Here is a 25,165-nt window from a genome sequence, read left to right on the forward strand (position 1 = left end):
TCCCAATGAATAATAAAATTAACTCATGACTCATAGCAAAGTACCAAGCAAAATAATAAAGTGGGCAAAGCATCCAAGTGGAGAAGAAACCAATTATCTTAGCAAGCATACCGATAACTATGGACATTGATTCAAAGTACTTAGCAAAAAAAATGGAAGGGGAGTTGAGTTTTTTTCCCCATTCAGAGGGTGGCAGATGCTGGAACCCAGTTTCTGGAAGGGTTGTAAAGTCAATGAGATTTCTGCATGAAGAAATACTTGGTGAAAAGTATTTCCAAGAACCAAGTTGGCATGATATAAAATGCAATTAATGCTTTTCGTGAGAATTGCTTGCAAGGTTGCATAAACTGCTTGAAATATATATCAATACTTGCGCATTTTTCAGAAACTGTAAGCTGTAAGAAACTGTGAAACATCCATTAATGACATTTTATTAATTACAGGAAAATGAACAAAAAGACAGCCTAGCTCTTAATGTGACAACTGCTTATAATAGAACACAAGATAACAGGAGATTACAGTAGTTAAATTTCTACATTAAGAAAGTTCATTGCACTAAATGTTAGTGCATCAATCCTTTGATGTATTTGTACTACCTGAAATTACTGTTTTCTCTCAGATGTTTTCAGCTTTCATTCCAGCAATTAAAATGTAAATGCTTGCAATCAGGATATTGTTGCTTGCAAACAAGATCTGTATGCTCAACATAAATGAATTCAGACGGATTAAAAGCTGCCCCAAAAGTCCAAGAGGCTGACTGGCCACATCCTAAGGTATTAATCCAGCTATGATTTAAGAAATGCGACATGATTTATTCAAGGTATCAAGTTGCTTCTGCCAGGCTTAATACTACAACTTCAGTGTTACTGTAAAATGCAAAAAACTGCATTAAACATGCACATGTTAATCATGGAAAGGAAAATACATTTTATCCAAGCATTAAGGTGTTCTTACCTTACAGACCAGAGTGGCTGTGGTTGTTTTACCTACACCAGGAGGACCGGACAGCAGTGCAGCTTTGAAACTTGAACCATCATCCTTTCCACCAAATTTAGTGAATTTTGCTGGACAAAGGGACATTAAAAATATAACTGTATGCTCTGCACTGTACAGACAGAACAGTGCACAATTATTACAAGAAAGCATTTGAGAGCTATTTTCATACGTTGTAAATGATCTTGAGAATCCCTCATTAGCAATTATTTCACGATCTCTGTATTGACTGGTGCCTGTAGCTGGCAATACGAAAATGGAACTGAACATAATATAAAAGTTTATTGAGAAAAAGGGAATAGTATTGACAATAGCTCTTTCAGCTCAGGCATGATGGACTGAAATGGCCTCCTCTATGCTGTATCATTCTATGTCATACATAGTATTGTGAAACATCATACAATATTAACCAAAATTATGCTTCCAAAAAATAAGATTGAAATGAATGGAAGAGATTAGATTCTTATGCCAATTGGAATCTACGTACCTAAAAACACAAATGTTTCTTGCCAAAAAAAGAAAATTCTGATTTGAAGGGAGCAAATTGTTGTGTGAAGATCAGTATGTGGTTAAAAACAGCGGTTGCACTCATGAGAAATCACTGGATAAAATAGGACTGTCAACAAGTGAAAGGACCTTAAGGGTGTTTAAATTATAAGGAAGAAAAAAAGACATCAAGGGTTGAGTTTAGCTTTCAATTATAAAAACTTGGAAAGTTGATTATTAAAGTCAGTAGGGAATAGGTGAACTGCTTTCTTCAATCAAGTAAAGGCAGAAAGGCTGCGTAATAGAAAACTTGACAGAATAATCAGGTACAAGAGGAGGTTCTCCAAGAAGAGCAAACTGTTGAAACATTAAACGATAAGTTGACTTGAAACAAACCAAAGTCTCCATTTCTAGATCAGATCAAAACCAAATAAATACCTAGACAACACTAAAGCAAGTTGCCACGGATGTTGAACATCTCAAATAAAACCAGAAATTCTGAAAATATTCAGCAGGTCTGACAGCATCTGTGGAGAGAGAATACACAGTTTCCTCACATACAAACTTTCACCAGAACCCTAAAAGTCATAGCCTGTTTCTCTCTGCATGGATGCTGCCAGACCTGCTAAGTATTTCTACCATATTTTATTTTTATTTCAAACAACCAGATGAGTCTGCTAACCAATCTGGGTCATGTAACTTCATCAGTCAGAACAAGCTAGTTCTACCTAAACAGTTATTGACTAGCATTTGTCCAAGAAACATAGGTTTCCAATACATATCCAGTATGCCAGTAAATTTAAAAAGTTGCTGTTTGTCTTATGGGCTACCTTGGATGTTGTCACCTTGTCATTTATTTGTTTGCAATTAATTGCTGAGGCAGTGCAAGGATTCAGAGAAAACTGGAAGAACTCAGTGGATCGTATGGAGAGGAAGTGCAGCAATTGATAGTTCCTCTAGATGGAGCAGTGAGTTGCTCCTCGCCTATATTTGTAAGTGGCACATCTTGACATTCTGAAAGAAATCTTTAAATAATGTAGTTAAATGAGAATTCATTGATGTACTAATTTATTTTTCACCATGTGACATGCAGACCAACTTTGGCATATTTCAAATTTTGATGGCCAATTATCTCTATGCTCTTCAAAGCTCCAAAGTTTCAGTTTAGCTCAATGTGCATGAAAAAGCAACACAAAAGAGAAGCAAAATTTGAACTATTAAAGTTTCTCCAGCATTAAGCACAAAAGTCATTTGGGGAAGCGAATGCAAGATGGGCCTGGAACCTAAAGAGCAAAATGAAGAGGTTCAGGATGCTGAGGATCTCCCAGTGCAGGCTGGTATGCAATGCAGATGTTTATTCTTACTCCCAGTCATTCACATGTTCATGTAGTCTAGTCATTCTGACGAAGAGTCAAACATTAATTGTGATTTTCTCTCCCCACAGATACTGCCAAACAAGCAGAGTTTTTCAAGCATTCTCTGCATGTTTTAGTCATTTGCAAATTTTGTAGGCATTACAGCATCAAAGCACACTAATTATTGTCAAATCACACAAAGGGGCTTGTCACTGATAAAAGAATAACACCTGTTACACTATTGTTTCTATACAGAAAATCACTGAGAAACAGCCATCCACAGCCTCAGGATATGGAGATGATCACCACCTGCCAGTGTCAGAGTCAAACAGCACAAAACAAACCCTTCAGTCCAACCAGGCCCAAACTAAACTAGTCCTATCTGTCTTCACTTGGCCCAGATCCCTCCAAACATTTCCTATTTGTGTACTTATTCAAATGTCTTTTAAACATTGTAACTGCATCCACATCCAAACACTTCCTCTGGGAGGTTCATTCCACACACAAACCACCCTCCAAAAAAAATTTGCCTCATGTCTTTTTCAAATTTCTCTCCTTTCATCTTAAAAATGTTCCCCCTTGTTTTGAAATCCTTCATCCTAGGGAAAAGACAACTACCGTTAACTCTATCTATACATCTCATTGTTTTGTAAATGTCTATAAAGGTTACTTCCGAACCTCCTAGGCTCCAGTGAAACAGTGCTCCAGCCTATCCAGCCTCTCCTTATAACTCAGACCTTCCACACCCAGCAACATCCTGGTAAATCTCTTCTGAACCCTCTCCAGTTTAATAATATCCTTCCTATAACTGGACAACCAGAACTGGACACAGTATTCTAAAAGAGACCTCACCAATGTCCTGTACAACCTCAACTTGACTATCGAACTTCCCTTGGAGTTTGAAGGTCTGAGCAATGAAGGCAACATGCCAAACTCCTTTTTAACCACCCTACATGTGACGCAAACTTCAAGGAATTATGTACCTGAACCCCTAGGTCCCTCTGTTCTATAACAGTACTCAATGCCCTACCATTAATTATATTAGCCCTATCCTGATTTGTTTCACAAAAATGCAATACCCCTCGCATTCATCCAGTTTGAACTCCATCTGCCATTTTTCAGCCCATTAACCCATTTCATCAAGATCCCTTTATATTCTTAAAAATCCTTCTTCTCCATTGTCTACAATGCCATGAATTTTGATGTCATCCGCAAACTTACTAACCATGCCTTCTATATTCTCATTCAAATCATTTACATGAATGACAAACTAGACAGGACCACGAATCGATCTCTGTGGAACACTGTGTGATGGGCCTCCAGCCTGAAAAGCAACCCTCCACCACCTCACTGTCTCCTGCCACTAAACCAATTATATATCCAAATGGAAAGCTAACCTTGAAGTCCACATGACTCAACTTTATTAATTAGTCTACCATGAGGAACTTTATCTTAGGCTTTACTAAACAACATCTGCTTTGCCTTGAATCTTTTTGGTAACTTCCTCAAAACGAAATCAAGTATGGGTGACATGATTTTCCTCACACAAAACCATGATGGTTATCCATAATGTCCAAAAGATGCTACCTTTTAAAATCACTTCAAACTGTTTACCCACAACCAAAGTCAGACTCACGGGCCTATAGTTCCCATGTTTCTCCTTACACCTTTTTTTAAACAAATGTACAACACCTTCCACTCATCAGGCACCTCCCCGTAGTTATGGATGATGCAAATATTTCTGTAAGGGATCTTGTAATTTCCTCCCTTACTTCCCACAATGAACTGGGATATATTAGATCAGATCCCAGAGATTTATCTACCTTTATATTCTCTCAAACTTTCTTTTCTGTAATATGAACTGTTTATAAAACATCAAAATATATTTCTCAGCATTGTCTAGCCTCCATTTCTTTCTGCACAGTAAGACAAATGCAAAATATTCATTTAGTATCTCTTCCATCACCTGGAGTTCAACACAAAGATGACCTTGACCATCAAGGGGCCCTACCCTTTCTCTAGTTGCCCTCTTGCTCTTAATTTATTTGTAGAATCACTTTGGAATATCCTTAACCTTATCTTCCAATGCTATCTAACATCCCCTCTTTGCCTTCCTGAGTTCTTTCTTAAGAATGCCCCTATACGCTAAAAACCGAAAGAACCGTGGATGCTGTAAATCAGAAACAAAAACACAAATTTATAGAAAAGCTCAGCAGGTCTGGCAGCATCTGTGAAGAGAAATCAGAGTTAATGTTTCAGGCCCAGTGACCCTTCCTCAGAATGTTCTTTATACTGATTAAAAGATTCAACTGAACCAAGTTAGTGATATCTAAAATAAGATTAGTTTATTCTGGACTAGAATCTCAATATCTTTACTCATCCATCGTTCCTTAATCTTAGCAGCCTTACCCTTCAGCCTAACATTAATGTAATGCCTCTGAACTCTCATCATCAATCCTTGAAAGCTTCCCACTTGTCAGACATTCTTTTACCTGGGAACAGTCTACTCCAATCAACTTTTAAAAGTTTGTGCCGCATACCATTAAAATTTGCCTTATTCCAATTAGAAACTTTAACTTTTAAAGGATGCTTATCCTTTCACATAACCATTTTGAAACTAATAGAATTATGATAGCTGGACCCAAAGTGTTCCCCCACTTTTACTTCAGTCACCTGCCTTGCCTTATTACCCAAAAGGAGATGTAGTTTCACTCCTTCTCTAGTATGAGCACCTACATATTGATAGAGAAAATGTTCTTGAACACATTTGACAAATTCTTCACCATCCAAACCTTTAACACAATGGTAGTCCCAATCATTGCTCACTTACGTCTCTCCCCACCTCCAAGAGTCAGCACAAATATATTCCCTCCAAGATTCAGGAGAGAACACTTGCGAAGCACACAGGCTAAGTTAGGACATGCAAGTAGCATTCGTAGAAAAGTAGGAACTTGCTGACAGAAGTGTCAAATCAATGCCCCTTCAGCTTCCTGTCCATTAGCAGGGGTTAAAAGTATTCTTGGCAATGTCCAAAGTAGGAGCCAGTGCCCATGGGTCTGCTCTGTCTGAATTCACCAAGCAGAGAAACTGGGGGATTGTATCCTGATGCAGGACCTCATTCTAATGCTGTGAGATACTGACACAGATCTCCGGACACAAAGTTGGGGTAAAAGCAGGGGGAGATTTGCCTGTTTATATAAGTCCAGTGATTTAAGGTTAAGATTTTCACCCTCATGCCTATTGGTTGTACTTTTCCAACGTTCTCCTACAATCCTCTAAGATTTCTGTATTCCTCTAATTACCACCTTTTATATATTCCTAATTTCCCTCACCTCTCCAGTAGCAGCTGTGCCTGATTCTAAACTGTTGCCTTCTTCTTTAAAAGGATCTTTCAAAACTAAATTAAAGCTTTGGTCATGTTACTAAAACTTATGTAGCTGGGCAAGTCAAATTTTCATTTATTACAAACCCGCTTCCATGAACGAAGCCTTAGAATAACTCACTTGGCTTATGCTTCCATATAAATGCAAGTTGTTGTGCACATGCTCATGACCTCATGATATGATAATATTAACTCTGCAGAAGTCTGTTTGCACAGATACAATACACTGGTATATTTCTTCATGACTGTCAAAGAAAACATGTCGCCCTTCCGAAACAAATAGCTAAGTGACAAAAACAGAAATTGCTGGAGAAGCTCAGCAGGTCTAACAACACCTGGGAAGAGGAATTAGAGTTAATGTCTCAGGTCCACTAACCCTTCCTCAGAACTAGAGACTTCTAAGTGACTCTGGAAAGAATTGGATAGTCCAAATTACAGAAGGAACAGGGATGGCTGCAATTCTGAAAGGACAGACCTAGATAGTGCTTTGATGCAAACATACATAAAGAAATAAAACCTTACTATTAGCCACTTCGGATTCAACAGATACTGCATCAAATTAAAAATAAATATTTGTATCATTCTCACCTGTGGGTTTGCTGTCCCCAGAGTTGTTCACATGCCATCGTTTCAACCAACGAACTAGTTTATTTGCACAGCTTTGTTCCCCTTGCTGTCCTATTATATTCTTCAGCGCTGCAGGTTTGTATTTATCCACCCACAGCAAACTCTGCTCTTCCTTCATTGAAGTTTGCAACTGAGGTTCACACTTCACTTCAGGTTGATTGCTGAAAGGATCTGCTTTGAACAAAATACTCCTCTTAGCACATCTTGAAGACTCGCCGTTTTCAGGTGTTGACGGACTGCCCTTGTTATCTTCACACTGTTTCTTCGATATCGGTGAAATCGTCTTGCTCTGGTGTTCGCCTTTCTGCATGATCCTCCCACCCTCTCTCGCATTATTTGATTTCTTCACCTGCAATTTTAAAAACAAGAATAAAATCTCTCTGCATTAAGTAAACAAAGCAGTTTAAATTAAATTAACCTTGCTAAAAACGGGAAAGATGATCCTACAATGATTAAGTCATCTGTAAACACTATCAAACACATTCTGAAATTTTATGGGTGAGCTGCCTAATTGATTTGAACATGCACAAGTATTTACTTCATTTAAGTAGTTAATATGCAGTACTAAAAGCATGAGTCACTCGATTTGATTGCCTTAAATTTGTTAAAATGATAACTAAACCAGTAAACATTCTTGTCTGAGTCTCAATTTAAATCTTAAAAGGATTGAACTGATACCTACAACACTAAAATGAGTCTCAACAGTAATTTCAGTGAAACATATTCAGCAACCATCAGTAACTTTATGACTTGCTCAGGAGGAGTTAAACAAAGAATTCAATGAAGCACTTACAAGTTAAATTGCTGCAATTGTCAACTCTGAAGAGGAGCCACAGCACAGCTTGTGTCAGATTGCAACTTCAAGATTTCAAAACGCACATACATGACAGCTCAAAGTTATGATCAGTTTCAGAGAAGTAATAATAGCAAACACTGCCAGTTTGCCATGAGTCCTCCCACAAAATACAGCCCATCATGTGCAGGGATGAAACAATTGATTTCATTAGGGTAGGTTGGAGTAATAGTAAGTAGATGAGATCTAACAACATCAGATCTTGTCTGGAATCCACTTAGCCCCAGTTGTGATGATACAATGGCTTTAAGAAGTGTATTTTGTCCTGCTTTTTTATTAAAATGAAGAGAGGCTGAGACCGAGGTGCCAAGTGGTCTCTTCCAAGTCAATAAAAGTAAGCAGCTTGTGAGGCCTTGGGTTTTTTTTAAGTTGGAACAATAGGAGCAGTATGTAGGGGTGGGGTCAAGCTCCCACAGAACCAGGATTTTAATTTAACTTTCAGCAGTTGCTGGGTCTTGAAGCTAGAAGTGAAAGCTGTTATTCCTCTGTTCGGCTGAAAGCTTGAGCTTTCTTCCTGCTGCTGGAATTACATGTGAGACAATTTACTTTACTGAATTTGTCTTTGCTGAGTGAGTGTGTTTATGGAATGTTACTATATTAGAAAAGTTACAGTTTAGTAATTAAATAATCTACTTTTCGGTTGAGTTTTCCAATACAGTTAATTTATTCCAATGCTTCTTTAGTTGGTTTGTATTTAACTGTTGTGTAAAAGTAAAGTGTGTTTTGCTTCAAGCCTGGTAGTTTGACCAATCAAATTGTATCTGGATTACAATGCCTTACAACTGCCTTTAAAACTAAAAAAGTTGGGATATAGACTATCTTCTAAATATATTTTATGGGGATTTGGTCTAGTCTGGTCCATAACAAACTGAGGTTCATCCAGGATCAAAATCTCTAATCCCAGGTTGGGTTTAGCATTACTGTACTCAAAGACAGTGGGTAGTGAGTGTTGGTGTTCTCTTTTCAGATGGTGCATTCAGTTGGTTTAAATAGGGTGTGCCTTGCATAGTAATAGCTCTCTCTCAGTCAATAAGGACTACGGGGAGAATGCGGGTGTGGAGTTGAAATGCCTATCAGCCATGATTGAATGGCGGAGTGGACTCGATGGGCCGAATGTCCTTACTTCTGCTCCTATGTCTTATGGTCTTAATAAGAATTTCCTGGGGGTAGAAGAAGTCATTTTAGGAGTTTTACAGAAAGTGAGCAAGGCAAAGCTTTTGGAATTGGCAGAAAAACTGGAGTTGGGGTTGCCTTTGTCAGTGTGAAAACGGGAGGTAATTGCAGCAATAGCCCAACGTTTAAGAATGCCAGAAATGTACTCTGAATCTTTGGAAATGGCTAAACTTCCACTGCAAATGAAACAGCTTGAATTAGAGGCAGTGGCAAGAGTGGAACTGAAAACTCAAATTCAACTTAAAAATGGCAGAGGTAGAAGTGAAAAGGAGTAGTGATGAGGCCAGTGAGGGAGAGGCCTAGTATGGATCTGTTTAAACATTTCCAAACATTGCCCAAGTTTGACAAAAAAACACTGAAGCTTTTTTCATTACACTTTAAAAAGCGGCTAATCAAATAAAACGGCTGATAACCTTGTGGGTATTGTTGATCCAAACAAAGTTGGTAGTAGACCTAGTGAGGTATTTGCAACACTGTCAGGACGACATATTGGGGGAATATAATGAAAATAGATCAGACGCTCTTAGAGATTATTGTTTTAGAAGAGTTCAAAACTTTACTTCCTGAAGTAAATCATTTGGAAAAGCACAGAGTTAATAATATAAGATTAGCAGCAGAAACAGATGACTGAGATGGCTTGTAAATCAAAGTTTGGCTTCTGACATCAATTTCAATCTTTAAGGAATAAAAATTGAGGAAAGGAGAAATCCTTAGGTGGTAAGGGAAAAGGAGATCTCATTGAAGATAGGAAAGATAGTTTTTACCACATGGTAAAAAGGAAACCCACGAGGGGAAAGTTAAAAAAAAAAGCTCAGGTGTTTTCACTGCAATAAAACAAGCCACATGAAGTCACCGAGTTGATGGTTTAGAAAAAGCACTGAGCTGACGGATGTGAAAAAACAAGATAAGCCAATGAGTTTTGTTGAAGTGATTAAAGAGATCCCAGTACAAGCTAAAAAGCTGCAAAAGCATCTACACGTGATCATGGGTTAGTTAATAAGAGAGTACCTGATCTCTTTAAAGAATTTACCTGTGCAGATAAGGTTTACTCAGGTGTTCTAGAGGTAAAGAAATTAAAATTTTGAGAGATATGGGAGCAAGTCAATCTTTGATAGTGAGAGAGAGAGATAAGGAGATATCCAATTCAGAACAGGTATTGCAAGAAAAGCTTGCAATATGTGAACTTCCATTATTTTAGACGAGGTTGGAGAGTCCGGTGAAAAGTGGTGAAGTGTTAGGAAAATTCTCTGTTCCAAACACACATTTATCCTTGGCAATAACGTACCATTTATACTCTTGTATAGACTGAATTTTAAATACTTTTTTAAGCTGAAGTTAGGGGGTCAACATGAGGTATTGTTTGAGGAGATGCAATTCATGTGTAGTACGAGTCAAAAAAAAAAAATGGACAAACAAGAATCAGACCTCTATACAAACAAAAGAAAAAAGAATTATGGCAATTATTGAATATTTATCTACAAAATAACTGTCTCCATTCTGCCTGCTACAGTAGAATGGTACAGTAGTTCCCCCCTACACACAGGTGTACATTCCAAGACGTACCGCAGAAACCCAAAACCACGGATAGGTGGAAACTCATTCATTTAAATAGGAGATTTACCTTTCCGGCAGCCCCTGGTCCCTGGTTCTGGAATGTTCCCTGTAATATGTTCAGACCACGGTAGGCCACAGGTAACTGAAACCATGGAAACTAACACCACAGATATGACGGTTGCCCTGTACTGTCATACAATTACAGTAATTCTGAAAACCTGCAGCAGAGCGTGACGGCAGGTGAACTGGAAGACGCGCAATGGAGCAGCATGGCCAGCAGATTGGAAAGCCAGAGCAGAGCACAACAGGCAGGCACACTGACTCATAAATGTTGATCTGTAACTGTGAAGAATTAGGGTTGACTTATACATGAGACTTATACATGGAAAACACAAGATTTTTTGGCCAAAGCAAGCAGTTGGCTTATACCTGAGATCGACCTATATACGAGTATATATGGTAAATGGATTATAGGTGGGAGTGATGCCTACTGTAGTTGAAAAGCCAGTGGAAAATCAGACAACTGAGGTATTACAGGAAGTATATCCTGTGATTTTTCTTGACTGTGTGGTTACAAAGCTACAGATTGACGCAGCAGAAATCGATGAGTAAAGATAAGAAAGTTGAAGTTCAATTATCAGAAACAAGGTTTGGATTAAATGGTCAAGAAAAAACAAGAACAGATGGAGGACAAAGCGGACATTTTTAGTTCAGAGAAATTAGCTGAATTACGATAGAAAGTTGAAAAACTGCCAAAAGCATTTACAGAAGAATCCATGTGGATCCCAAGAATGTTACTACCTTAAAACCAAAGTCTTGATGAGGGAATGGAGACCATTACATATTCAGGTGAATGAAAAATGGGCAGGTCGTCAAGTTGTATGACCAATGGGTTATAGAAAGGTGGTTTTTGTGGGTAGCATATGAATTACCAGTAGGTGGTCATTTGGGAGTAAGGAAAACATAAACCAAAATACAAAAGCTTTTTTTTGGCCTGGACTGCATAAGGGTGCAGCCAGCTTTTGCCAGACATGTCAAACGTGTCAGGTAATAGGAAAACCTCAGGCAATTATAACATCAGCACCCTTAATACCCATTCCCACTATTGAGAACTTTTGACAAGAATCTTAATTGATTGTGGAGGACCCCTACCTAAAACAAAAAGTGGGAATCATTACTTGTTGACCATAATAGATGTGCCTATTAGATTTCCAAAGGCAATTTTAAGCAGTATCACAATTAAAAGGATTGAAAAAGAAACTACTCAAATTTTTCACTAGATACAGATTACCCACAGAAGTACAATCAGATCAAGGGCCAAATTTTACAAAGTTATCCAAGGAAGTTATGGATAGTTTAGGAATAAAATAATTCAAATCCACCATGTAGAATTGCAGCAAGCAGTGGAACAGGGGCATCAAACTTTAAAGAGCTCATTAAGGACCTGTAGTCAAGAGAATCCAGAAAATTGGGATAAAGGAATTCCATTTGTACTTTTTGCAATTTGGGATTCACCTAATGAATCAATTAAATTCAACCTATTTGAATTAGTTTTTGAGCATGAGGTGAGAGGACCACTGAAATTAATTCAGAGGAAATTGATAAGTCAGAATTCAGAGACCACATAGTTGGATTGTGTGTCAAATTTTAGGGAAAGATTAAATAGAGTGAGTGAGTTGACTAGACAGCATTTAAAGGTAGCACAGCATGTGATGAGACAGATTAGATTAGATTCCCTACAGTGTGGAAGCAAGCCCTTCAGCCCAACATGTCCACACAGACTCTCTGAAGAGTAAGCCACCCAGACCCATTTCCTTCTGACTAGTGCACCTAACACGATGGGCAATTTAGCATGGCCAATTCACGTGGCCTGCACGTTTTTGGACTGAGGGGGGAAACCGGAACACCCAGAGGAAACCCACGCAGACATGGGGAGAATGTGCAAACTTCTGGAATCGAACCTGGGTCTCTGGTGCTGTGAGGCAGCAGTGCTAACCACTGAGCCACCGTGCTGGCCTAAACTAGGCAGGAAGGAAACAAGATCAAAAATTCGCAATTTGGCTGGTGGAGATAAAGTGTTAGTGTTTTTTAAAATATATTCATTTGTTGGATTTGGGCATTGCTGGCTGACCAGCATTTATTGCCCGTCCCTAGGTGCCCTTCAGTAGGTGATGGTGAGCTGCCTTACTGAAATCGCTGCAGTCCACCTGCTCAGGGTTGACCCACAATGACATTAGGAAGGGAATTCCAGTATACTGACCCAGCAACAGTAAAGGAACAGCAATATATTTCCAAGTCAGGAAGGTGAGTGGCTTGGAGAGGAACTTGAAGGTGGTGGTGTTCCCATATATCTGTTGCCCTTGTCCTTCTAGATGGAAGTGGTCATGGGTTTGGAAGGTGCTGTGAGGATCTTTGGTGAATTTTTGCAGCGCATCTTGTAGATACTACACTCTGCTCCAGATTGTTGGTGGTGGAGGGAGTGGATGTGGTGTCAATCAAGCATGCTGCTTTGTCCTGGTTGGTGTCAAGCTTCAAGAGTGTGTTGTTGGAGCTCCACCGATCCAGACAAGTGGAGAGTATTCCATCACTTGTCTGACTTGTGCCTAGCATATGGTGGACAGACTTTGGAGAGTCAGGTGGTGAGTTACTCACCACAATATTCCTAACCTCTGACCTGCTCTTGTAGCCACTGTATTTATGAGGTTAATCCAGCTGAGTTTCTGGTCAATGGTATTCCCCGGGATGTTGATAGTAGTAGGCTAACCCTTAAAGGCAAGGTTTACTGAGCCTTGTCAAAAGGAAATTGAGTGAGGTGAATTATTTCATAAGAATGCCAGATAGAAAGACTCACTGTATCATGTGAATACACTCAAAAGGTATTTTGACAGGAAAGGAAAGCAAAAGGAGAATGAGTTACTAGTTAAAATAGAGTGAAGAACCAAGTTCAGATGATTCTGAATTGGATTGAGCGTTCCTCAAATTCAATTGGACAATGAGGAAGTTCTCAAAAATTGGGATAAATTACTGAGTTACCTTCCAGAGGAAAATTGAAATGACCTGAGAGAGTTATTACAATCACGTGGAGATATGTGAGAATAAGCTGGGAAGTACTAAGCTAATTACACATGATATTGATATAGAAAATGCAATATCCTATAGTCTCAATCCTCTGAAGTTAGCACAGGTTCAAAAAAAAAAGAGATTGAAAGCACGTTCAGATGGTACCCAATTACCTTCACAAAGTCAACGACATTATAAAATGAGACTCATATCCTATCCACATTTGGAAGACTATACTGAGAAGGGGGGAAAGTAACTTATATTTCCAAGTAGGACTTACTCAGAGGATACTGACAGGTACCTTTATTCAAAACAGCAAAGACAATTTTGGCTTTTGTGACACCAAATAGACTGCACCTGTTTAAAGTTATGCCATTTGACAAAAACTGCATCAGACACATTTCAAAGACTAACCAATAAAGGTTATTTCAGGATTACCCAATTGTGTGGCGTACACAGATGATCTGGTGATTTTTAGTCACACATGGAGGAGCTATTGGAATTGTTTAATCGATTTCAGGTGGTGGCTTGGTGATAAACCTGCCTAAGAGTGAGTTCACAAAAGCCAGAGTCACTTTCCTGGGCCACGTCTTCGGACATGAATAGATGGCCCTACACGATGTGAAAAGGTTATTTGGGAGTTTCCCAGACCACTGACGAAGGACATATTATGATTCTAGGGTCTAGGTGGTTTTTAATTGAAAATTCCTCCCAAATGTTAGCAGTGTGATTGCTCCACTGACTTGACTTGAAGAAATCTGAGGACTTTATAAACTGACCTCATTTTCAGCTGCAATCTCATACTTGGATCTCTTTCCTGGCAATCTACGAATTAGATCCAGCAATCCATCTTCATCAATTTGCTTTGTTCCAAAACTCTCAGCCTAAAAAAATTAAAATTCAATGAATACACTTTCCAGAAAGATCAATAAAGCAAAGAACAGAAATTTTGAAGATGTTGCTAACATCTGCTATTATCTCATTAGAATATATTAGTTTCATAATTGCGGTATCACAAAGGCCACTGTTAATGCCACAGAATCATCAGCACTCAGAACAGACTGCATCAGTTGTGCCTCATTTTAAGACTGGAGGGAACAGTGCTCAGCACATTGCACTAACAGATACTCACCTTGTCCAGTTTTGCTCGTCCACCTTCTCGACCAGTTACCAAGTAATTGGTTTTCTTGCTAATATTTCCTGTCAGCTTCCCTCCATAACGTTCGATTAAAGATTTAGCATCATCACGTTCCATGGACTCCAGGACTCCTGTAATAACGAACGAAAGTCCTTCCAAGCAGTTCTCAGCTCCCTTAATGATAAGAATTTGAATAATCATTCAAATCAGAAGAGACTCTGTGCACAAGGTATTTTTGATATCTGAGAAGGCAGAGTGTGAAGGACAGCTACAGGTGTAATAAATGTTCAGCTGACAAGTTTCATCTTCTATCCTGTCCAGGAATACAGGTACAGTATAAACAAACCCTACCCATGTACAGGAGCAATAGATGGAATGGTCCTTAGCACAGAAAACTCAGTGGTGATGACGGGAAAGAAACAGAGCCCCATTTGAGCATACTAGAGACACTAAGTCAGTGTATGACTAAAAACTAGGGAATAACCTAAACAATAAGAATTGCTACAGATTGGTTTTGATTTGAGAGAGGTGACAATGCAAACTCTTTAAAGGAAAGTAAAGAAACAAGACATTCTTGATCTATTGAAGAACAGATGCAATTGTTCTAGTCTGGCATTATGAAAACACCAAGGATTATTACATCAAATACACAGCACAGAAAGAGACCACTCAAATGTTAATGCTCCACTTAAATCTCTGCAGAAAGGCTATGAAATCTAAAGAACCCTGAATACACAAGTTTCAGAGGGTTAATAGTATTGGATTTCAAGAACAATGAAGCTCAAGTAATACACTCAAAAGTGTAGCATTACAACAAACACATTGAAACATTCAACGTAATTGCTACATCAAAGCATACTGCTCCTTTTTCCTTTAAGTAAACTTTCCTGCAAGTATCCTTACAAATCATGGTCACCAAAATTTAACACAAATGCTGACTGCCAGCTATTGATCAGTGATTGGAAATGAATGACAAATGCACAGGTATAAAAGTAGACATCCTTTCTTCCCTTCCCTTCCTCAGTGATGCCAATTCCCCAGCTTGAATGTAACCTTCAGTTCAGAATGGAAGTACAAAGAATTCAGTTTTCAGCTTGTACGTGCCCAAAGACATGTTGAAATTAAATAGCAAAGAGGAAAACAAAGTAGATTCCCTTTAATTAATCTCACAGATGCAACTACGAGATAGGATGAAAATCAATAGCTTACAGCACCTCGGAGGCTAAGCAAGTATTCCCAGTTTGCAAATCCTACAATGTAGAAAAGCCCTCTCTCTAATAAAATTGGAAGGTGCTTAATAAACCAACCGAGCCATATTCCACACACAAGTAAAAACAGAAACTGTTGGAAAAATTCAACAGGTCTGGTAGCATCTTAGAAAGAAAGCAGAGTCAATGTTTTGAGCCCAGCTGTCACATTAGACCTGCTGAATTTTTCGATCAGTTTCTGTTTTTCTTTCTGATTTTCAGCATCCAGGTTTTTTTAAACCATATGCCATGTCTTTCCTAAGTAATTTAAAACAGCACACAGCTCAAGTGTATTCTGTTGGCAAAGATCGATTCTCTGCCTATGATTGCATGTCACTTCTATCAGGAATAAATGAGCCACGTTATGAACTTTACAGAGAATATGAACTCAAAATGTTAGGATAGGTGTTAGGCACTCAGGGTTGTACACTACCCAACAACAAAAACACAGATGTCATAAGTTGTCTAATTTGACACCCATTCATACAGGAGTACTCACTAGCTGTGAGCAAAAGAAAAAGATTCAAAGCACTTGCTTTTTCTTTTAAATTGCCAGCATCTTGGGAAGCCTATAGTTATTTATTGTTTTTTTCATGGAAAAACTTCAGCCAATTGATGTCAACTTACCAACCAGTCAGTACCTTTTCATCTTTTAATATAAATTATAGCGATCACTTGTAATTTGGATTCTTGCAATTATCACAGAGTGCAAGATGGAATGCTTTGGAAACATGTTTTAGCAACAGAAATTCCCCAAATAAGTTATGAAACATTTTCTAAAATACCATTAATACCAATAATAGCAGGGAGAGGCACTGGTGGAATCATCACTGGACTGTCCAGAGACCCAGGTTCAAACCTTGCCACGGCAGACAGTGGAATTGGAATTCAATAAATAACTGGAATTAAGATGATGACCATGTTTCCATTGTCAATTGTCAGGAAAACCTCATCTGGTTCACCAATGTCCTTTAGGGAAGGAAACTGCCATCTTTATTTGCTTTGGCCTACACATGGCTCTAAACTGACAGCAATGTGTTTGAGTTTTACCTGCCCTCTGGGCAGTTAGGGATGGGCAATAATTGCTCGCCTAGCCAGCGATGTCTTTATTTCATGAATGAATAAACAATACAACCTTTGTTCTCAAACTGTCTTTTAGACATTTGACATCCTTCCTGAAGGAAGGTTAAATCTGTTCTTAACCAACAACTTGCATACATAGTGCTTTTTTTTGTGATGCACTTCATTAAAGATTTAAATAAATGAACCTCTAAGTGTCACCTCTCTTAATTCAAAAGTAAGCTAATATGTACATCTTCCACTAATATCTACTTCCATATTTAAAAACCTCATGTCTTCTTGTATTGTGCAACGCCCATCAAATCAATAAACGCCTTCAATTTCAAGTCTCTTTCTAGACCTCTTCAGTTTATCCTAGAGACCTTTTCGGTGCCATTTTTTAAAAATTCATGCACAACATATGGGATTCACTCAAGATTAGGGATTCACTCAAACTGAGCCAGCAACTTTCTGCTTTGGTTTAAAAATGCACAAGAGTTGAATTTCAGAAGTGACATTTGTGCCACAGAAGTGCCAGGCAGTGCCCATTTTCAACGAGAGAGAATCTGACCATTACCCTTTGACATCAATGGCATTACTATCGCTGAATCCTACACCATCAACATCTTGGGGTTACCACTGAACATAAACTGAAGTGGACCAACGATATAAATACTGATGCTGTAAGGACAAGTTAAAGGTTAGGAATCCTGAAGAAAATAACTCTGCTACTGACTCTCCAAAGGCACATGTCAAAAATGCAATGGAATGCTCCCCACTTGTTTGGATGAGCGCAACTCCAACAACACTCAGGAGGTTTGACACTATGCAGTACAAAACAGCTCACTTCATTGGCACCACATCCAAAAGTATCCATTCCCTTCACCACAAATACTCAATACACTCTGCTGCCACTATCTACAAGATACACTGAAGAAATTCATTTCTGTTCCCTTGACAGTACCTTCCAAATCCACAATGACTACCATCCAGAAGGACAGAGCAGTTGCTACATGGCAACAGCACCACTTGCAAGTTCCCTTCTATGTCACTGAGCATCCTGACATGGAAAAATAATGTCATTCCTTCTGTGTCATTGGATCAAAATCCTGAAACTCCCTCCCAACAGCACCAAGAGTGTAGCTACACAAAATGGCCTGCAATGGGCAGTCAAGAAGGCAGCTCACCACCACTAGGTGAGCAATAAATGCTGGCCCAGCCTGCAATGCCCACATCACATGAATGAAAAAGATCTCGTTTCACATTGAAAAGTAACCTACTACCTTGGTTAACTGTATATGTATAAGCCATAAAACCATGCCAATGCAATTAATTTTAAATAACTTTTTAAGTTCATACATAATTTAATATCTACAAATTAAGAATGCACAGGCTTATGGGAAGTCATCAGGAAGAATAGCACAAAGTGAAATACTTATTTGGAGAGCTAATACAGACACAGCACGTCAGCGCTCTAACAACTTTCAGATACTGGTACAATGACAATGTCACTGATCATAAAAGAACACAACAGCATGTGCTGGCTTCCAAACACATTAGTTTCTATTGAAGTTACAAAAATGAACTCTTACAAATACAAACCATCTTTGGTTCATTTGCTTCCGCATCTTTTCAACCAACATACCTGAGGGATTTCTTTAGACCCCAGAGCTCGAGGACCATCACGGTTCAGGAAGCTACGGTAGGCCAGGTAATTCTGACGCTTCTTTTCAGCGGTCTCTGGGTTCTCAGACTAGAGAATAAAGATACAGAGTGCACCGTCAGAAGCTGTCTTCAAAATACCAAGTGACCTACAAAAAAAACCGCTCAGACTTAACACACTTCTGCTGAACACATTAATCAGAAAACATACTTTTCTGATTAATGTGTTCAGCAGAAGTGTGTTAAGGCTGGAAAATAGAATTGACTACAGCAACTGTTTTATTAACTGGCACCTTTGGGACCAGGAGTGCATTGATTGATCTAATATTCTACATAATCAATATAATGCACAAGGTATATACATCAATTTTATCCTTTATTCATAGCATAAATAATAATGCAACTTTGTTTTAAATAAAACTTAAAAGCAGACAGCCTTCTCACTCATACCCTCAACTGGACATTGCGTTAGATTACAGTATTTGAGAAACAGACTCGAAATTGAATCAACTGTTAATATTTTATGCAGCCATTCCAGTGAAGTATATTTGCAATGACAAACAAATTAAAACACTATCATAAATGGACAGAATAATACAGTAAACTTTATAATCTTTGCCAGTTTATCAATAGTGCCAGTTCATAAGGTGCCAATTAAAACAAAGATTGCTGTTTATCTATCTATTCCTTTAGACAGCAGAATATCCAAGTTGCAAAATAAAATGGTCTCGCCAAACAGCTGATATTTTAATAAATATTCTTTCAAAATTATGAAATCTAGTCAAACCTGTCAACCTAGTTGAGATGATGATTCCAAATAACTTGCTAAATGATTAAATGCAATGTGGGACAAAACTTTTACACAGATTGGTTCAGGCTTGAAATGCACCACCTGGAAGTGTGGTGGAGACAGGTTCAATTGAAGCATTCAACTGTGTATAAGATGATTATTGAAATATAAATAATGTGCATGGTTATGGAGCCAATGGCTCTGAGTGATTATGCTCAGACAGCTGATGTAGACATGATGGGCCAAATGGCCATGAGCTGTACCAAAATACAAAGAACATTACAGTGCAGGAACAGATCCTCCGGCCCTCCAAGCCTGCGTAGATCCAGATCCTCTATCTAAATCTGCCGTCTATCTTTTAAGGATCTGTATTCCTTTGCTCTGTGCCAATTCATGTATCGGTCTAGATACATTTTAAATGATGCTATCATTCCTACCCCTACCCCTCCAGGTGGTGATTTCCAGGCACCCACCACCCTCTACGTAAAGAACATTCTATGCATATCTCCCTTAAACTTCTCCCCTCTCACTTTGAACTGGCGACCCCAAGCCTAGCAATTAAGTCCTCCATTCTGGGAAAAAGTTTCTTGCTATCCACCCTGTTTACACCTCAACAAATTTGTTTCCCCCTCAACCTCCTCATTTCCAATGAAAATAATCCTAGATCTACTCAACCTTTCCTCATAGTTCGCACCCTCCATACCAGGCAACATCATGGTGAACCTCCTCCGTATCCTCTCCAAATCATCCACATCCTTTAGGTAATGTCGCGGCGACCAGAACTGTACACAGTATTCCAAATATGGCCGAACCAAAGTCTTATACAATTGTAAGATGACCTGCCAACTCTTGTACTCGATAACCCATCCAATTAAAGGAAATCGTGCCGTATGCCTTCTTGACTACTCTACTGACCTGCGCTGTTACCTTCAGGAAACAATGGACCCGAACACCCAAATCTCTCTGTACATCAATTTTCCCCAAGACTTTTCCATTGACTTTGGAATTGCATCTTCCAAAATGCATCACCTCGCATTTGTCTGGATTGAACGCCATCTGCCATTTCTGTCCAACTCTCCAATCTATCTATATTCTGCGACAGTCCCCTTCACTATCTGCTACTCCGCCAACTCTGCAAAACTTGCTAATGAGACAACCTACACATTCCTCCAAATCATTTATTTATATCACAAACAACAGCGGTCCCAGCACATATCCCTATGGGACACCACTGATCACAGGTCTCCATTTTGAGAAGCTCCCTTCCACTACTACTATCTCCTGTTGCCCAATCAATTCTCCATCCATCTAGCGAGAACACCCTGGACCCCATGCAACTTAACCTTCTTCATCAGCACACCATGGGGAACCTTATCAAAAAAAAAAATACTTTTGGGATTCTGGGAAAGGTTTAAATATTTATTAAAGCCTTCGACAAGGTTCTGCATGGCAGACTAATTAGTAAAGTTACATCACATGGGGACTCAGGGCGAGCTTGGCAGTTGGATACAAAATTGGCTTAACGGAAAGTGACAGTGTGATTGTGGAGGGTTGTTTTTCAGATTGGCGACCTATGACCACGGTACCCCACAGGGATTGACGCTCTGTCCACTTTTAGAGTCAGAGATGTACAGTATGGAAACAGACCCTTCGGTCCAACCAGTCCATGCCGACCAGATATCCCAACCCAATCTAGTCCCACCTGCCAGCACCCGGCCCATATCCCTCCAAACCCTTTCTATTCATATACTTAAATGTTGCAATTGTACCAACCTCCACCACATCCTCTGGCAGCTCATTCCATACATGTACCACCCTCTGCGTGAAAAGATTGCCCCTTAGGTTTCTTTTATATCTTTCCCCTCTCACCCTAAACCTATGCCCTCTAGTTCTGGACTCCCCGACCCCAGGGAAAAGACTTTGCCTATTTATCTTATCCATGCCCCTCATAATTTTGTAAACCTCTATAAGGTCACCCCTCAGCCTCTGATGCTCCAGGGAAAACCGCCCCATCCTGTTCAGCCTCTCCCTGTAGCTCAGATCCTCCAACCCTGGCAACATCCTTGTAAACCTTTTCTGAACCCTTTCAAGTTTCATGACATCTTTCCGATAGGAAGGAGACCAGAATTGCACACAGTATTCCAACAGTGACCTAACCAATGTCCTGTACAGCTGCAACATGACCTCCCAACTCCTGTACTCAATACTGTGACCAATAAAGAAAAGCATACCAAACACCGCCTTCACTATCTTATCTACCTGCGACTCCACTTTCAAGGAGTTATGAACCTGCACTCCAAGGTCTCTTTGTTCAGCAACACTCCCAAGACCTTACCATTAAGTGTATAAGTCCTGCTAACATTTGCTTTCCCAAAATGCAGCACCTCTCATTTATCTGAATTAAACTCCATCTGCCACTTCTCAGCCCATTGGCCCAGATCTTGTTGTAATCTGAGGTAACCCTCTTCGCTGTCCACTACACCTTCAATTTTGGTGTCATCTGCAAACTTACTAACTGTACCTCTTATGCTCACATCCAAATCATTTATGTAAATGACAAAAAGTAGAGGGCCCAGCACCGATCCTTGTGGCACTCCAATGGTCACAGGCTCCAGTCTGATAAACAACCCTCCACCACCACCCTCTGTCTTCTACCTTTGAGCCAGTTCTGTATCCAAATGGCTAGTTCTCCCTCTATTCCATGAGATCTAACCTTGCTGATCAGTCTCCCATGGGGAACCTTGTCAAACTTTGTTTGTGATTTATATAAATCATTTATATGAATATATGGAAATCATGTTTAGTAAGTTTGTGGATGACACCAAGGTTGATGGTGTTGTAGACAGTGAAGATTAGCTAAGATTACAAAGGGATCTTGATCAATTGGGTCAATGGGCTGAGGGGTGGCACATGGAGTTTAATTTGGATAAATGTGAGGTACTGCATTTTTGTAAAACAAACAAAGGCAAGACTTATACAATTAAAAGTTAAGTCTTGGATAGTGTTGTAGAACAGAGACACCTCAGGGTTCAGATACATTAGTTTTTTGAAGTGTTCAGTCTTCCTATTATAGGAAGGTTATTATTAAGCTGGAGAAGATTTGGAACACATTTACTAGAAATGTTTCCAGGAATGGAGGATTTGAGTTTTTAGCAGAGGCTGGATAGGTGAGGACTTTTTCCACTGGAGCATAGGTGGTTAAAGAGTGACCTTATAGACGTTTATAAAATAATGAGGGGTACAGATAAGGTATCTTTTGCCTCGGGTGTCTTTTGCCTAGAGTGGGTGATTTTTAAGGTTAGAGGAGAAAGAGTTAAAAAGACAGGAGCGCAAATTTTTCTTTTTGAACACAGAGGGTGGTTCGTGTGTGGAATGAACTTCCACAGCAAGTGGTGAATGCAGGTATAGGGACAATATTCAAATAACATTTAGATTCGTATATGAATAAGAAACATTTGGAGAGATATGGGCGAAGTGCAGGCAAGTTGGACTAGTTTAGTTTGGGATTATAGTCAGCATGAGTCGGTTGGACCAAAGGATCTGTTTCCATGCTATATGGCTCCATGACTATAACTCTATTTTCTCTTCAAAGATTTCCTCTATTTCTACTCTCAAACCAAACAGTGACTCAACAGTAGACATAAATTAGTCCTGGTTACAACTGTTCTCAATCATTGGCATATAAAGAGAGGGAAGTTCCCAAAGCAGGAAATCTGATATTTTCTCCATAAAGATGTAAAATAGATCTGCAATTTTAAAACTGATTTTCCCTATTGACAGAAAGAGGGAAGACTTTGAACAGGAATTTCCCATTTTTACTTGAAGGCTTCACAACCTAAAATGAGTTACCATGCATCAAACCCAAAATACAGCAAATGTTACCAAAGTGCTTTCTACCTCAGATTTATTTGGGGATATTTTCTTTTTGTTTGGAGAAATCTTCTCTTTATTTGGAGAGACAGTTTTTTCTTCTTTCTTAGGAGAAATCTTGGTTTGACCTTGCTTTGAAAATCCAGTTTTCTCCTCTTTCCTTGGCGAACTTCTCTTCTCTCGGGCTGATCTTGTTGGACTGTTTCCTATCACGTGCGTTAGTTCTTCTTTACGTTTCATGATAGCAAGTTTTGTACTGCTTTTGACTGGAGATGATTTACTAAATGAGTTTTCCACTTTAACACTGGAAGATTCAGGTGAGTGTTGGGAGGAAGTCCTCAGGCTCTGTGATTTGCTACTTACAACTTTCTCAGTACAATTTTTCACATTGCTGTCAGTTCCACTCAACATATTGGCTGAAAATTAAGGCAAAGTTTAATTAGTGAAGTACTTTTAAAACATGCACATCAAGATAAGGCTATCTTGGAACAGAATCTTTCAGGGATCTTATTAACATGAGCTAGCCATGCAATGTCAGGTAAAGAATAAAGTTAACATCTTTAAAACCTGTTCACCGAGCTGGGAATTTGTGTTGCAGACGTTTCATCCCCTGTCTAGGTGACATCCTCAGTGCTTGGGAACCTCCTGTGAAGCGCTTCTGTGATGTTTCCTCCGGCATTTATAGTGGTTTGTCTCTGCCACTTCCGGTTGTCTGTTCCAGCTGTCCGTTGCAGTGGTCGGTATATTGGGTCCAGGTCGACGTGCTTATTGATTGAATCTGTGGATGAGTGCCATGCCTCTAGGAAATCCCTGGCTGTTCTCTGTTTGGTTTGTCCTATAATAGTAGCGTTGTCCCAGTCGAACTCATGTTGCTTGTCATGCATGTTATGACAAGCAACATGAGTTCGACTGGGACAACACTACTATTATAGGACAAGCCAAACAGAGAACAGCCAGGGATTTCCTAGAGGCATGGCACTCATCCACAGATTCTATCAACAAACATATCGACCTGGACCCAATATACCGGCCACTGCAGCGGACAGCTGGAACTGACAACCGGAAGCGGCAGAGACAAACCACCATAAATGCCGGAGGAAACATCACAGAAGCGCTTCACAGGAGGCTCCCAAGCACTGAGGATGTCACCGAGACATGGGACGAAACGTCTGCAACACAAATTCCAAGCTCGGCGAACAGAACCACAACAACGAGCACCCGAGCTACAAATCTTCTCACAAACTTTGAACCTTTAAAACCATTACTGAGAGTTGACAAGGACATATCATTTATTGTCATAGTTTCCTAAAATATAAGCATAACATTCACAGACTAACAAGATGCACATCCAAAATCAGAAAAAAACTTTCTGCCATTGTCCCATCTTTCTTTTTCAAGAATAATTTCACCAACAATGATTGCTTTCTCATGTCTCACACAGTGATTACCTTAAATGTTTGAACTCAAGGAATCACTCTCAGCATGTATGCCCAATTCTGCATATGCAGTTCAAGCAGGAGGCAGAGGCACCTATATTAAGCTCAAATCAAACAATCAGATTGATTCCAGAGAGGAGGGGGGTTTGTCTTATGAATAGAGATTGAACAGTTCAGACCTATACACTCTGGGGTTTAAATAATGAGAGGAGATATAATTGAGGTATATAAAAGCTAAAAGAGATTGACAAAATACTGTCAAAATTGAGAGGATGTTCCCTCATGCGGGGCAATCCAGAATGAGGGGTCATTGTTTTAAATCTAACCCCTGACCCAAAAACTGAGAGGATGACAAATTACTTCTGTCAAAAGGATTGTGAATCTCTGGAATTCACTAGCCCAGAATGTGGTGGATGCTGGGACAGTGAGTAAATTTAAAAGTGGCAACAGACACTTTTAATTAGTAATGTACTGAAAGGT

The 25,165-nt window shown here is 39.3% G+C and overlaps 1 protein-coding gene across 4 annotated transcripts in view; it reads right to left on the reverse strand.

The window, feature by feature from the left end:
- The window catches only part of rfc1 (replication factor C (activator 1) 1), an 86,367-nt gene that overhangs the window by 21,979 nt on the left and 39,223 nt on the right, over positions 1–25,165 (reverse strand). For all 4 annotated transcript variants that reach the window (XM_087987318.1, XM_043692868.2, XM_087987321.1 and 1 more), the window contains exons 9-14: positions 23,277–23,665; positions 18,573–18,680; positions 14,616–14,795; positions 14,263–14,367; positions 6,805–7,192; positions 955–1,064 (exon numbers count right to left, since the gene is read on the reverse strand). In XM_087987318.1, coding sequence (XP_087843444.1) covers positions 955–1,064; positions 6,805–7,192; positions 14,263–14,367; positions 14,616–14,795; positions 18,573–18,680; positions 23,277–23,665 — 1,280 coding nt within the window. The remainder of the gene's footprint in view (positions 1–954; positions 1,065–6,804; positions 7,193–14,262; positions 14,368–14,615; positions 14,796–18,572; positions 18,681–23,276; positions 23,666–25,165) is intronic.

Source organism: Chiloscyllium plagiosum, unplaced genomic scaffold, assembly GCF_037043375.1.
Source record: "Chiloscyllium plagiosum isolate Xiang-an unplaced genomic scaffold, Cpla_swu_hap1 HiC_scaffold_1, whole genome shotgun sequence".
NCBI lineage: Eukaryota > Metazoa > Chordata > Chondrichthyes > Orectolobiformes > Hemiscylliidae > Chiloscyllium > Chiloscyllium plagiosum.